Source organism: Adiantum capillus-veneris, chromosome 14, assembly GCF_014529385.1.
Source record: "Adiantum capillus-veneris isolate H3 chromosome 14, ASM1452938v2, whole genome shotgun sequence".
Classification (NCBI taxonomy): domain Eukaryota; kingdom Viridiplantae; phylum Streptophyta; class Polypodiopsida; order Polypodiales; family Pteridaceae; genus Adiantum; species Adiantum capillus-veneris.
The window spans coordinates 140,299,861-140,315,028 of NC_140944.1; the positions used below are offsets into that span (position 1 = coordinate 140,299,861).

General features: G+C 38.7%; 2 protein-coding genes across 2 annotated transcripts; both read left to right on the forward strand.

Annotated features, from left to right (window-relative positions):
* Window positions 1-1,117: 1,117 nt before the first annotated feature.
* Window positions 1,118-2,257, forward strand: LOC147443245 (uncharacterized). Its single transcript, XM_086529820.1, has one exon. It carries the CDS (start codon window positions 1,118-1,120, stop codon window positions 2,255-2,257), a length of 1,140 nt encoding a protein of 379 aa, XP_086385946.1.
* Window positions 2,258-2,911: 654 nt separating this feature from the next.
* On the forward strand, window positions 2,912-4,302 carry LOC147443246 (uncharacterized). The gene is made up of 4 exons (XM_086529821.1): window positions 2,912-3,454; window positions 3,538-3,654; window positions 3,735-3,809; window positions 4,183-4,302. Exons 1-4 carry the CDS (start codon window positions 2,912-2,914, stop codon window positions 4,300-4,302), a joined length of 855 nt encoding a protein of 284 aa, XP_086385947.1.
* The last annotated feature ends 10,866 nt before the right edge of the window (window positions 4,303-15,168 follow it).

Sequence of the window (15,168 nt, forward strand, 5' to 3'; positions counted from 1 at the left end):
AGTTTTTGGGGCATTTTTGGAACCTTTGCTAGATGAGCTGGAAAGCCTATATCTAAATGGTGTGGAGGTGTTGTATGACTATCCCATAGAGAAGATCTTTGGTGCCAATCAACAAGGTCTTTCAAAGCTATGTACGCTACGCGCTATGGTCATGATGGTTACAGGCGACCATCCGGCACATTGCAAAATAGGCCTCTTCAAGAATGGAGGACAAGAGTTTTGCAGGCGTGATAAACCTCAAGCAACTCTAGTACGACTTGGTATAGGATCAAAAGAGGGGCGATACATCTATAATGAAAATCGCCGACAAGCTAGATATCCACCTTCAAAGAGGACCATTGAGGAGATGACAAAAGCTCTTGATGAGGCTAAACGATGTTGCACAGACAAAGAAAAGGAAGCATCATGGAAAGAAGCTGGTCTCTCAGGAGAGTCCATACTCTGGAGATTATATGATCTATATGGATTTGATCTCTCTCTAGATTTAGTCTACGACCCAATGCATATCTTATCATTGAATGTATTCAAGAAATATATCTCACATTTATTTGAAAGTGTTGAGGCTCCTTTGAAGAAAGAAATCGATGTTGCTGTGTGTGTTGTTAAAAAGGCAGCACCTACCTCCATTCGATATGGACGTTGGACTAACTCCCCAAGCATCTACTTTGCAAGCTTCAAGGCAGAGGAGAACCAAAAGTTCATCCAGTGGTGTCTACCATATGTTTTGAGAGTTGTTAGTGGCATTCCTCCTGAAATGCATGTTTTGGGATTTTTGCTGATTGACATTGCACACAACTTCTACAACCATAGTAGAGATCATGGATGGTCTGTGAAAGACATAGAAGTTGTGAAGACATTGCTACAATCATGGAGAGTTCGAAATGAAGAAATATTTGGTGCGAACTCATCACCTCTAGAACATGTAGCTGATATGTATATCTTGATTAGTTAACAATAAGTTTGATATATTTGTTCAGGAGAATAATCTCTTGATAACTTGTTTATAGGTAATGGTGAGATGCTTGATGATGTCTTGTGCCATGGGTTGCATGACCGCTTTTGGTGTTACATATTTGAGCGTCTTGTAAAGGCATACAGCTCCATCAAAACAAATAACATGGAGGATGAAGCTTCATTTGCAAAGTTCTATTTGAGAAGGTTCTTCACAAGAGCTTTTCAGGCTATCCGTGGTGATAGTGAAAATCTCTTACCTTCTGAAAGGTTTTTGAAGGACCTACATTGTGCATTGATTCTTTCTCAAAGTAGCTCACTATTAGCAGATGCTCCATCACATGATTGCTCTCCATCACATATGGATGGGCTATTGGTTGTGTCTTCAATTGAAAAGGCTAAATCTATGTGGAGTGATCTATTAAAATATGGAAGCAATTCACCATGCACTAGAAATGTTCTTCTCAAGGGGATTGCAATATCAAAGAAGAGATGCACTTATAGAGATCCTACTAGTGAAGAGAAAACTTATCTAAAGAAGTTTTGGAACATTTCAGAGCAGTACTTCCAATGTTTGGAAGTAAAGACATACCAAAAGGTCCTCTTTAAAGGGGATATATTTAACGTGGGCGCCAATGTCATAGTGAAGGTGGATACCGATGATGCAACGGTGGAACACAGAGGTCACTGGAAGGCTTGTATAACATCCTTGTTCTCAACACAGCTTGATGGAAAGTGTATGCTTTTCTTTGGTGGACAGTATTACAAGCAATGCATTGTGGGAAATGGGGACTCAGAACAATTGTTAATGGATCCAGTTACTCAAATGAGTGTGCTTGAGAAGGCCCCTTTTCCTTTCACATGGGATTGTGTTCGGCCCATCTACTCTATACTTCACAAATTTATTCCATTGCCAATACCAAGGAGGCAGAGGCTCATTGCTTATGAGGTGAAGGATTTGAGGCAGCGTGATAGCTTGTTAATGGACGGAGGTTGTGGAAATGTTCCATTATGGGTGGAGGTCCATGATATAGTTCAAGTGTGCTTGAATAGCAAGAATGCAATACAGATTCAACATGCTATTGTTAGAGAGACTGATTACAAAAGGAAAAGGGCAAAGCTTGCTTTATTGGAGCATGATGCATACCAACAAAACACTTATAAAGTTTGCAAAGAGGAGCATCAATGGAGAAGTTGGGATACATGTTCCATTCAAATTAAAGATTGGACAGTCACAAAACAAAAAAAGGTAATAAAGCCTGGACATACGGCTAGATGGATACCTATTGTTTGGCATTCTCCATAGAAATATAATTGTGGTAGCCCCTTTTATTCAATCATAGCTAGTAATCTTGTAGAAATATTTTAGAAAGACTATTGCTTCATGGATGACAATTTTTGTATTCATTGTTATGGTGTTCTTTACATATCTTTTGTATAACTTCACTCATATGGTATGCAAGCATGGCTAGTACATTTGTGGAAGTAGTTTAGAATGCTAGTATACTTGTGGAAGTATTCTAGAATGACTATAATTTCATGGATGACAATTTTTGTATTCATTGTTATGCAGGTAGTATACCTATGGAAGTAGTTTAGAATGCTTATTGCTTTATGGATGACAATTGCTAACTTCATTGTTACGATGTTATTTGCATATCTTTCTTAGAACCTCATCATAGAGTATGCTAGAACTTTTGGGAGACCTGCTTTATGGATGGATATTATTGTACTTATTGTTAGTATGCAAGCATGGCTAGTATACTTGTAGAAGTAGTTTAAAATTCATATTATTTTATACATGACAATTGTTGTATTCATTGTCACAGTTTTCTTTACATGTCTTTCTAAAACATTACTTATAAAGTAATGACAAGTGTGTGTATAATTTTTGAGATAAACTTTGTTACTTAAATGTCTTGCTGCTCATGTGTGTGTTCAATGCTTTGTCTTTTCAGATATGAGTTATCCACAGTCCTTTGTGGAGCAACTACTGTCTTTCTCTAATGAAGAGGCCCTCAAATTTTTAGATTCTTGGAGGTCCAGTCATCTTGGAAATAAGAGAGTTGTTTCTTCTCCATCTAGCATCTCTATAGGTGTTGACACTACTAGCAACGAGAAATATGACCCAATCATATATGAGCAAGTGTTTAGGCCTCCACCTCCTAAGCTTAGAGAACCCAATAAACTCTATGGTAAGGATTTCCTCTTAAAAGAGGGTAATAACCAACATGGAGTTCTTTATTCAAACTATGGGTTTGTTAGAGGATGGTTTGCCAAACACAAGCCATTTGGAGACCTTAGAAATAATATGGAGAGAAAGAATACCGTGTTGGATGTAATAAGAAAAAATAAAGGTGAGCTTAAGCCTGTAATAGTAGCTCGACAAAATTATCATTGGAAAGAAGAGGACGTTTATACATGGGCCATCAAGTCTCTTGCGGCAAAACGAAAATGGAGAAAAAAGAAACCAAACAACGAATTATCTTCTAGCACCCCAATGGTATGTGTCATTTTGTAGGATTTTCTCTAAGTAATGAACTTCTATTATGTCAAAGTATAATCGAAATGTTTTCATGAGATTAGATAGAAAAAGAAAAAGATGATGATGATGATAACCAAGAATTTCATGAGAATGATGGAGGAGAAAGTGAACTACAAGGAGAAAGTGAGCTAGGAGAATATGGTTCACTCACAAACCTTGTGAGTAATCCTCTAAGGTATTGGAAATTTATATGAAAACTAATGATGAAGAAAATAATGCTTTTGTTGTTATTGAATAGCTAAAGGATGCTTGTGCACAAGAAACCACTTGTATATCTATTGAAGAAGAAGAGGAGCAACCACAAGCTACTCATGTAAGCACTTCTATCTCAAAATAGCAATAATGTATGACCTATCATGATAAAATTTGTTATTATGTGTTTAGAGAGAGACGGAAGCATACGTTCCTAAGATGCCATGGGAAAATCATGATTTACAAAGTGATGCTTATGAGGTATGTGTGGTTTACTCCTCTCTCTCTCTCTCTCTCTCTCTCTCTCTCTCTCTCTCTCTCTCTCTCTCACACACACACACACACACACACACACACACACACACAAGCGTGTGCGCACACACACACAAAGATATCAATTGAAATAATTGAGGTAAATTTAGCTATTTTTGTGTGCATGTGTGCATGTGTGTATGTGTGTGTGAGATATCCAAATTCAATTGCTTAATGCGCAAGCATATAGAAACTACATGCAAGATGAAGAGTTTGTCCAATGCTATCAAGAAAAGGATATGGAAGTAAACAATGAATTAGATGAGTGTGAAGACCATATCACAAAACTGGTACAATTCTAATTCATGTATTTTTTTTCACTTTAAAACTTTTTGTTGATTGCACTCTTCTCTTGAATAATTTGTGAAGGAAAAAATCAATGGAAGAACACAAATTATAAGTGGTATAAACCAAGAACAGAAAAGAAAAAGCACACGAAAGCGCAAGGTACTATTTACAGATGCTTCACATGGAATATTTATTTAATGAAATACTTACCCTACTTAATTTTAATGTTATAAAAAAGCCATGTTTTCCCACTTCTATAGGCTACTTCTAAGATTGAAGAGCTACTAAAGGAGAAAGATCAAGCTTCGAAGTTTTTGAAGCTTAAAAAGAAAAAGGCTTTTTTCTTCACAAGAATAAGATTCTTTAAATATTTTTGCATGTGGCTACAAAATAAAAGAGTGGACTTTAATTGTTTTAGGAGCAGAAATCTGATGGGGGATGTTCAATGAATCAAAATCAATGTGTGTTGGAATTTCAGGTATGGAATAAAAGCTAAAAACATTGCCTTACTTATGTTCACAAAAATAATACGTCACTTTTTAAACCATTTTATTTTGTTATGGCAATTATGTAGGCACGAAATTTGTCCAGGGATGACAAAGAGACTATATTAATGAAGTGGCTAAATCTCAAGAAAGTACAAGACTTGTACCACTTGATCAAGCCAACGTATTTTGCTATGCAGAAATCGAATAGTTTCCTCAAGAAGAGAGCAAATGAGGATACTAATAAATCCACTATGTGTGAAGATTTAGTTACATGGCTTTTGTTAGAAGGCCTGATAATTTTTTATTTTGATAAAGTTGGCTCTTTATCCATGAAGGATATCATTGTAACAAATGACAGATAGTTTTATAATCCAACCACATGATTTAAGAACTGTAGCATGTAACACACGTTATGTAAGCTTTCATTTGTTATACTCATAGCTATCTTTATGAATTAAGCCTACTTTAGTCTCCTAATGTTGAAGTAATCTCTCCTAAATTGTTTGCTCGTGGGAATTTTTTTAGATTAATTACTATTTTGTGTCTACATGTTCCTTAATAAATTATTAGGTGAACTACTAGGTTGTTAATAGAAAATTTACTAGATGAACTACTAGTTTGCAAGCAACCGTCCTTATATATTACTAGATGACTTGCTAGGTCGTAAACAAAAATTGCTAGTTGACTTATTGGTTTGAAAACACCGATATGTAAGGTCAAACTAGTAATTGAGTCAACTCCTACATTGAACTAGTGATCTTTTTACCATATTGAGACTTGAATTGCCATATGGCTATTCAACTCTCCATATAGTAAAAAAATTACTATATGTAGCATCTAGGAGTTCTCTTTTTTACTAGTTTGCACTCTTACTAGATGTGTGTATTGAAACTAGTGAATCATCTAGCAATCATATATTTTTTACTATATGGTAAGCTGTCCAAAGCCCCTTGTGGGGTGTTGGGACCCATGCTTCACTGGCTACAACAGCAAATTAGTATTGTGATGCATGGCTTGCGATGAGGCTGATAGCTACAGCTTGGATCAATATTCAATGGCAGCAATACTTACAAGGACAGCAGTGTGCGGCTTGATGCCAGATGGCTCTCTCTCTCTCTCTCTCTCTCTCTCTCTCTCTCTCTCTCTCTCTCTCTCTCTCTCTCTCTCTCTCTCTCTCTCTCTCTCTCTCTCTCTCTCTCTCTCTCTCTCTCTCACACACACACACACACACACACACACACACAGACTTTTGGCAAGCCTCTTCAAAAGGCAAGCAAAAGGTTGCACACTGCATACCCCGTTTTACTTCCATTCTTCTGCACTCTCATTGATCAGGTCATGCACGCATTACCAAGAGTAGGAAGACGATGGCGTGCACCTACATGTTTACTCTATCTCTGCCTGGTTTACCCCCCTCAGACAACCCCGGCCGCCGCGGGCTCCCGTAATGCTTCCACCTCTTCCTTTGAAAGTGAATCCAAACCTTGCTTGGATCTAAAGGATCTACGAGTGATCTGAAGCATCTGAACCCCAACTTAACCCTCCACTATGTTTAAAACCATTCACTCTTCTCATTGAACCGGCCTTGGATGTCTGCTTGTTTGCGTGGTTAATTACTTTGAAATGCATGAGAACAGGCACTTCAATTTGTGAGCCAGTGCATCCATTTTCCCAAATTAATATTTGACGTTGGGGATTTTTATGCGTCACCAATTTCCTTGTAAAATTCCAAAATCTACTTAAATGGATTTCAATCTTCGCGTCTAGATAATTTTGAGGTGCATGTGTGTATGATGAAACTTGTATTTAGGAACCTCTTTTCCCTGGGTGCTTCTGCTCATCCTAGTCACAACTCGTGATTTTCATGCCCCTTGTATGTAGACGCTTCTATATGTTGTAGACATGAAAATAAGTAGAAGAGGCTTCTCATAAGTTTTTACTATTTTATAGCAAAAGTTGACAATGAGGGAAAGAGTTCCAGATGGTCAAGATGATGATAGGAAGGTGAATGACAAGCTAAGTTTGATGGAGAGATCCGTCCAATTTGATGCAAGATATGGCTCTAGCCAAGCAAAATGTTGACAAATTAATAGTGAAGTGTAATGGGATGAATGGTGCTTGTAAGAATGACAAAGTGCATTATGTGGAGAAGGGGAGTGCAATTTTCTTGGAAAAGATAGACTATCTGCAAGTAGGACTAGATGCTATAAAGCAGCAGTATGAGTTGGCACTTATGGAGTTACAAACCAATAAAATATTATGGAGATCTTGAAACATGAGCTTATAATTTGTGTGAAGGCTAAAGATGAGGCAATTAGGCTAGTTAGAGCGGCCATGAGTGCAGATGGTCAACAACAAGGCGGGTTGAGGAACTCTTACTAGAGATTTCCACAACAAAGGGGTCTATTCTATTGGGTGATTTCACAACAACTCATTCTAATTTGTCCTTAGATTTGCTCAAAATTTATCTACGCTCGGTTTTTTTTCTCGGTGATTAGAAACCCCCTTCATAAGATGGTCACCCCCACATTTATAGCATAGTCCCAGTGGTTGTCATGGAGCTCCTTAAGCACCCCTCTGTTGGTAAGTAGATCTTGGTCCCTTGAAGCCTCCATTGGCTATGAACAACAATGTTATCTCGTCCAAACTATATCTACTTTCTCTTGCAGCATGTGCCGTTGTTGTGGTCCAACATTGCCGATCATGTTCCATGGTTCTGGTGCTCTCAGCTCTTTTGGTGGGTAGTATGTTGCACAGGCCATTGTTCCACTTGGCCCTTCATAATAGACAGGTACAAGCACTAAGGTTTGTTCCTATGGTTCTTCCACAGCGGGCGTATATCTCACCCCTATCGGTCTTGTCCCTGGGGTTGGTGGTTGTTGCCCTAAAATTGGTTGTGGGCGTTCAATCCCAACTGTACCTGGAAAATTCTCTGCAGTATATCTAGGTACTAGTGGCACTTGAGGTGGTGCTACTTGCAGTTTGGGAACATACTATTGTTCTCACACATACCCCTTATTGTAGTATTTGTTCGATGGTGCACCACTTTAATTGCTTAGCCTGTGGCTTGGAAAATGGGCTAATCCTCTTTAGCACCTCCTCTATTAGTCGCTCTTGATTTACTCCTGGTTCATTTAGTTGTACTGACTTCCCAAACTTTGATCCACTTTGTTGAGATGACGAATCATCATCTCTGTCTCTTTGATCTCCATCTATGTAGATTGCACAGTTATCTACCAGGAATAAAGCCTCTTTGGTTAACTCATTCAGAGTGGGGCTTTTCTTCATATGCAAATCCTTTTGAAGGTTTGCATTTCTCAAGCCTTGGATGAATATCAACATGAGTCTAGATTGAGTAGGTAATTCTTCCATTGGATAGAATTTTACATACAGTTTTAGCCATAGGGCTACCTTCCTAACAGATTCCCCTTCTTTCTACTTAAACTTGTGGATTTGAGAGACAATATTGTGGGCTATCCCTCTTTGAGAGAATTCCTCCACAAACTCGTCAAAAACTTCTTGGATGGTCTCAAAATCCCGTCTTTCAACAGAATCAAACCAGGTGGTGGCGTCCTCCTCTAAGGTGAGTTAAAATCCAGCAAATTTTGTATCAAAGTTTCTAACCTCTTCTGCTCGGATCACTCTCAAGAACGTTGCCACATGATCTCTAAGATCTCCTTCTCCTGAGTACCTCTTGTGTACCCATTTTTGGACTTGAGAAGGTCTAACACGTCTGTGTTCTACCAGTCAAACTCTGGAATCTCCTCGTCCTTCTCCCATCACAGGGTCTCTGTCATGTCTCAATCTTCCGTCAACTGCTCCTCCCATCCCATCTCCTCTATATGACCTATCAACAGGTGGTTTTGTTACAAACCCTCTTTCCATTTTGATTCTCTCCATATAGGGGAATCCTACTGTGGTCGGCACCATTGTTGGTCCCTTGCTCTCCTTGGGATAAGAATAAGAGTAAGTGGACATAGATGAGACTATAGGTGTCACAAACGATTCGTTCATGATAGGGACTTTGACTCTATAGAACTTTTGTTCCCTTGTCACTATGGGTCGCAACCATGATTTCAACGTTTTAGGATTTTTGTTGAGATACGAAGGAAAAATTGGAGTTTCTACCGTTCCAGCTTGCCTAGCTGAAAATCTGGTTGCATCCTCTATTTCGTCAAAGGGATTTGTAGATTTATTGGGGGTAAGGTTTAGTCCTTGATGAGTGGCGGTGAGGTCTGTTGGAATTACTCTAGTGGCTGTCAATCTTGCTACCTCTGCTTTCTCTATCGGCATATACTCTCGTCCATATTTGTCAACATGTATTATGAGACTCCCTTCATCTGATTCATATGAGAACAAGTACAAAGTCTTTTCTATGCCCAGCTCAAAGGCGAATGGTGCTAAACGTCAGAAATATGTCTTGACTCTCCCATTCAGGTATTCATAGATTCCTTGGTTAGTTGCAACTTCAGTTACCTTCTTGTCAAAAACTAGGGTGGCATTAGGAAGGTCTATTAGAGGAGGTATTTCGGTGATTTCAGAAACCATCTTCCCCTTCACCACATTATCCCCGTATTTGTTGTAGTTCTCTGGATCCTTAACAATAAGGTAATGTTCTCCCTCCTCATCCCGGAATCTATCCCCATCATCGTAAGCTAGAAGGGCATCCACTCCTTCTACCGTTTTCCCTCAATAAATATGTTTTTTCGTCCCCTTTCATCAGCATATACCAGAGCCCCATGGGCATTTGGTCCTTTTAAGTAAAGGGTTGTAAACCTCATTGTCCGAGGAGGGTTCTTAGAGGTGATCCCTCCTCCTCCTCCTTGGCTTCGTCAGTTAACCGCGGTGTTCTAGTCCACCATGAGATAAAATGATTGTTCAGAAGAGGCGTCGGTCCCACTACCATCTTCTATGATTGGTGCTAGTGGATCTATTCTAGCTTGGGTCACACTTTCCTCTGTAGACACTATGCTGACCTGATCTCCTTATAATTTTTCATCTCTTTGGAGGTTTCTTCTTGATCTTAAATACATCAATTCCTTAACACACCACTACCAATCCAAGCCTTTCACCTTAAAAGTTCTCTTTGTCATTTCTTACTCTGGCTATTTCAGCTCTCCAATTGGTTGACTGCTTACACTTTCGATTGGCCTTGACTTGCTGGACCTTGTTGCTGGCTATCTATACAAAACTTTAGACTCTGCAAATCTTTGTCAATGGTGGTTCTCCCTTTAGTAACATTCAGTATTGATGATTAGTAAGAACATGCGAGTACTTCCCGTCTGAAGTTTGTTTTGGAAGGGTTGGCTCCCTGTATATGTTCTTTTCACTGAATTGAATGGTAAAATGTGTTGTCAGAGTTAAGAGGAACACTTGGCAGGTTTAATTTAATCAAATAGGCTCTAAATTTGGCCCTTTGACTTTATACGTGTATAAATTCTATCTGAAAAAAATAGCAATATTTCTTCTCCAGATGTTCTCTACCATGCATGTAACTCTCAGAAACTTTCAAAATGAAAATTGGACCACTTTTGTGCAAGTTATAATTAGATGCAGTCTGATTCTAGCTCAATTTTTGTTCTTTGGCACTTACTCGCCCAAACATGCTCCAAAATGAATGCAATCTTGGCTATTGGCTTCTAAGGTCCCTTAGAATGCAAGGATATGCCCCAGTTTAGCTTTTGAAGTCAATAGGGCCAAAAAGACATCATACGCATATAAAGTCTTTTTACTAGTTTGAGGAATTTTTGCAGGTTTGTGCTTATGATAGTGTGCTTATACCACGTGTGTAGTCTGAAATTCAAAAAATGTTCAATATCATCAAAAACACATTATACGTGTATAATGTCTTTTTGACCCAATTGAAATGAATCTTGCTCCAGAGGTAGTTCAACACTTAGGGACTTCACAGATATTCTCTAACTTGAGTTTGGAATCAAGTTTGTTCAAGTTGTGGCCAAAATGGGTGTGTAGAATGTTTGAATTGTTTCTTGGTCTTTTCAAGCTTAGATTTTGGTCCAAATGCAATAAAATTTAAGCTATGGTCTCTCTCAATGCTCTAGGCCACTTGGGAATACACATTTGTATAATTTGAGTATAATCTAGGCCAAAACACATCATACGTGTATAAAGTCTTTTTGACCAGAATAAACTTAAATTTCTGCCCAAGGTTCTCCTTTATGTGTACACAAAGCATATGTGCTCAAAATCAAGTTTTGATGCCAATGTTTCCGCAATTCACCACTTTTCTTTATTTTTGGCTAGAATATGAAAAATTCTCTCCAAATGTCAGGTTGGATGAGCAAATGGTGTGAAATCTTGCAATCAAGTTTATAGCTATCTTCCAAGTGCTTTGGTGATGACAAACATGCAGGTTACTGCCCAAATCTAAGCTGGAGACATTTTATGAGTATAATGTCTTTCATCTCAGATTTCAGATCTATTTCTATCCAAGTTCCCCTATTTATCAGCAACATGTACATGTGTTTACAGCAAAATTTAAAGCTCAAAAGTGCTCACAAACACAAAATTTTGTCTTTTTAGTCACAACCACTCCGTCTTTTGGCTTTTGGTCCCCAAATCTATGCCAAAACTCACTCAAGGTGTCCCTAGGGTATAAAGATTCTTTTGAACACTTTGGTACAGTTAGTTTCCACAATTTTGGTCTCTTTTTAACCCTGGAGACTTTATACGCGTATAAAGTCTAGCCTTGCACAATTGAGATTTTTATGTGCAAAGGCCTCTCAAATGTCTTCTTAAGCTCTCAGTCATGTAAAACATTTTTGTGAACTTTGTTTTTGCACTGTTTTGACTAAGAATCGGTCTTCTTTCAAGATTTCAATGCAAACAATCAACTCAAGCAAATATTCTTTGATGGACAATTGTAGATCAAGATCAAATCCTCTACCTAAAGCTACTCCTTAACATAAAAAATGGGATCATTTTGCAATTGTGAGTATATACGCACTTATCTGAGACACATGGACTAGCTAATGCCTTCATCACCTCATCAATCACTCAAACTCCAAAACCAATACATTTCTAAACTAAAACCATCAACACGGATGACCAAGGCAAGACACACGCTTCCTAGCACCTCTCTATAGGTCCTAACTAAACTAATATAGAAAAGAATACTCTGGTACACCATAGGAAATCTCACCTCATAGGATTAGTCTAAGGTCACCTATCTAGGGCTTCGATCCCCGACAACGGCGCCAATGTTGGCAGATACGCCGTGAGCGGATGCTAGCATAGTGAGAACAGAACCAACGACTCTATGTCGACCGAGGGTGAAGCTTAACCCGTAGGCGCATGGAAACAAGAAGATGGATGTCAACCACCTTCTAAGACAATCTCTAATCAAGGAAATCAAGTCTAAGCGTTCTTATGCACTAGTGAAAGCATTCCAACCTACGATGCTCATGCTATCCGAAACTATGCCAAATGCATTCAAAATGTCATGTAACTCACAGGATATACCCTCCTTATCATGCAATCACTACCCTATGATTGTGACTTGGTATCCGACCTCTAACTACCTCTTGCAACAATCGCGTATAAAGACAGGCAGCAAAATACATGTTACCATTTTTTGTTGCATATGGTCCTAACGCATAGTTGTACTCCCCATGAACTCATAGGTACAAAGAATTCGTCAAACGGATACCCGGTTTGCAAGAAAACTCATTCGGAAGCTTGTAGGAGCTCGCTTTGTGATGTCGTCGGAATCGCACACTCTTGGTGTTGGATGAAAGCCTTCGTTGTTACTAACACGTTGACAGTGTCACTTTCGCAATGGACCTTCCATAGAGCACGTAGGGAAGAGAACAAATCACACACTCTCTCTCTCTCAATCACTCTCTCTCAGACACACACAACACACAATGAAACACAAAATTGATTAATTCAAAAGTTAAGCTTAGGGTTACAAAATTTAGCTTATATACAATTCCTCCCTAGAGGCTATTTCCCACAAAGTCTAATGGTTGCTCAAATGTTACAAAAAAATATCATTCGCTTCAAAAATAATGATACAACATATTAGGGAAACTTCTTCTGTGTTCCATTGTCAACAAACATCTTGAGCATCTCCTTGTTGGAATCTTCGATGGCATTTCTCCCCTCCTATTTCATGTCATCCTTGATATGAGTCAATGTTGGGGCTGTTGTAGAGTTGTGGGGAGATGTTGCAGATGGTGATGGGCAGTCCACCTGAGACCTTCTCTATACTCTCTTCCGAGGTGCATATCTTCTTGGGCATATGACTTGAAAGTGGCTTGATGATGAAGCTCAATGGCCTGGTCGCTGACAAAAAGTGCTCATAGATAATTGAATTTTGGTCCAAAAATGGTGGTCTTTAGTGTAAAAAAACTTGTATAGAAAGCCTCTTCAAAAGTACTCATGTAATGGAAGGGATAAACATTAGGTGCACAAATAATCCATGCAAAATTTTTTTGTTAGGTTGCATGTTGATATCATATGCCAAGCCTTTATTCCCCTCCAAAAAAGACATCCATTGGGTACCTGCAACATGAACATTATGGTACATATTGATGAAATCTGCTTACATTCGACATCTCTTCCATAGGATTTGACAAGATAGATATACTAAGCCTTTGTATTGCTTTATTGCCACGGTGAGAGAGCAAAGAATATATTTCTCATCTAGCCTCTCATTGGAGTCTAGACCTGGTAATGTTGGATAATTTAACCAATTTGGATGGCTTCTTTGCACTGTTTCATACTTGCACTAGGTTTTGGCTCTAGGCATTGGGCAAAAAGTAACATCTTGCTAGAGTGGAGAGGGTACTCACATCAAATGAATCAGAAATTTTGGATGCTTATCGAGCCACGCCTTCCTCTGTCTATGTTGTCAGTCAGTAGAATGGGCTGCAACCATATATGGGATGTAGCCATCTCTTGCTATATATCTGCTTTGCAACAAAGGCATTCATATATGATTAATGGCAATGGAAAGATTTTGGTGGAGCATTCTTCATTGATCTTTGTAGGTCTTAATAATTGCACATTGATAGAATGGAGGATTCTCACCTCCCATTCCATGGATTTTTTCCAGTGTATCTCATCCATTGTGGTAATTCTCTCCTATAAATCCTTGATTTCTTAATTTGTCAATCTTTGTGTCTTGGTTAGAAGCATCTCTTCTATCATAGATTCATTTTCCACTTGCTTTGCTTTCTGTGGAGCAGCGCTCAACTCTGGCACATCTTGAGACGTCTCCTCCTCTCTTTGCTCATCCCTTGTGCTCTTTCCACCTTGTGCTTTAGATTTTTGTGTCACTTCTATGGTTGATGATGATCGTGCTATTTCCCTTAGTTGATTTTATTGTTCACCTTTAGATCCCCTTTTTGTATCTTCATCATCTTCATGATTGTTGGTTTGAGTGATTTCTAGCGGCTTTCAATCAAGCTTTGCCTATAATGCCGCCACCAATCCATGTAGCTCCTCATTGTCCTTTTTTAAAGCTTCATTTTATTTTTTTTAGTTTGTCTTTGCGGGCCATGGTTGTCGTTGTCGTTGTCGCATCTCATCTCATGCGCTCTCCTATTCTGACTACTCTTTCTAGCTCTCTAATTTGATCTTCAGTATCTAAGGATGTATAGCTTATATCCAAGAGCTGTGCAAGTCTGGTCTTGATTCTTTCAATTGTGTGTTTTGAGTTGTCCAATCCTCTTCCACGATCTCTAATTGTACTTTTGTAATTGCTAGTTTGCCTCCCAATCTCCATTAAGGGCAAAAAGACATCATACGCGTATAATGTCTTTCTGGTCAGGATTGAGTCAAACTATGCATATGAGTATACCCATGTGATCTATAACAAATAATGAGCACATAGAACTAATTTCATCAAGTGGGAAGCACTATCGGAGCTAAAAAGTGCCAAAATATGGTTTGAGGCAAGTGTATGACTGCATTGCTCATATCTAGCACAAAAAGTATTGAAACTGAGTTTGGAAAGCTTTTGAGAGTTTCTTGCACGGTAGAAAATCTATGAAGTGGAAATCTTCTCATTTTGGCCAAATAGACATCATACGCGTATGATTTCTCAAGGGCATGTTTAGAGACCAAAGCTGACTTTAACGTTAACCTAGGGGTCAAGCACCTCAAGGACAGTTTAAGGACCCAGTTTCACCTAAGTTGAGTCATATGGTGGTTTAGAAAACCTCTTGAGGAGTTCAAAAATCTTCTAACAGTTTCAGGAGGATTTAACTATATTTCAGGTGTTAAGACCACAGAAGGAGGCTGGATTGAGGTTTAATACATCAAGGAGTACCTAAGATTAGAATTTGAGTTGAATCTAGCACATTGGACGTCATGCGCATATAATGTCTAAGGACCAGATTTAGGACTTATGTGGTTGGATTGAGC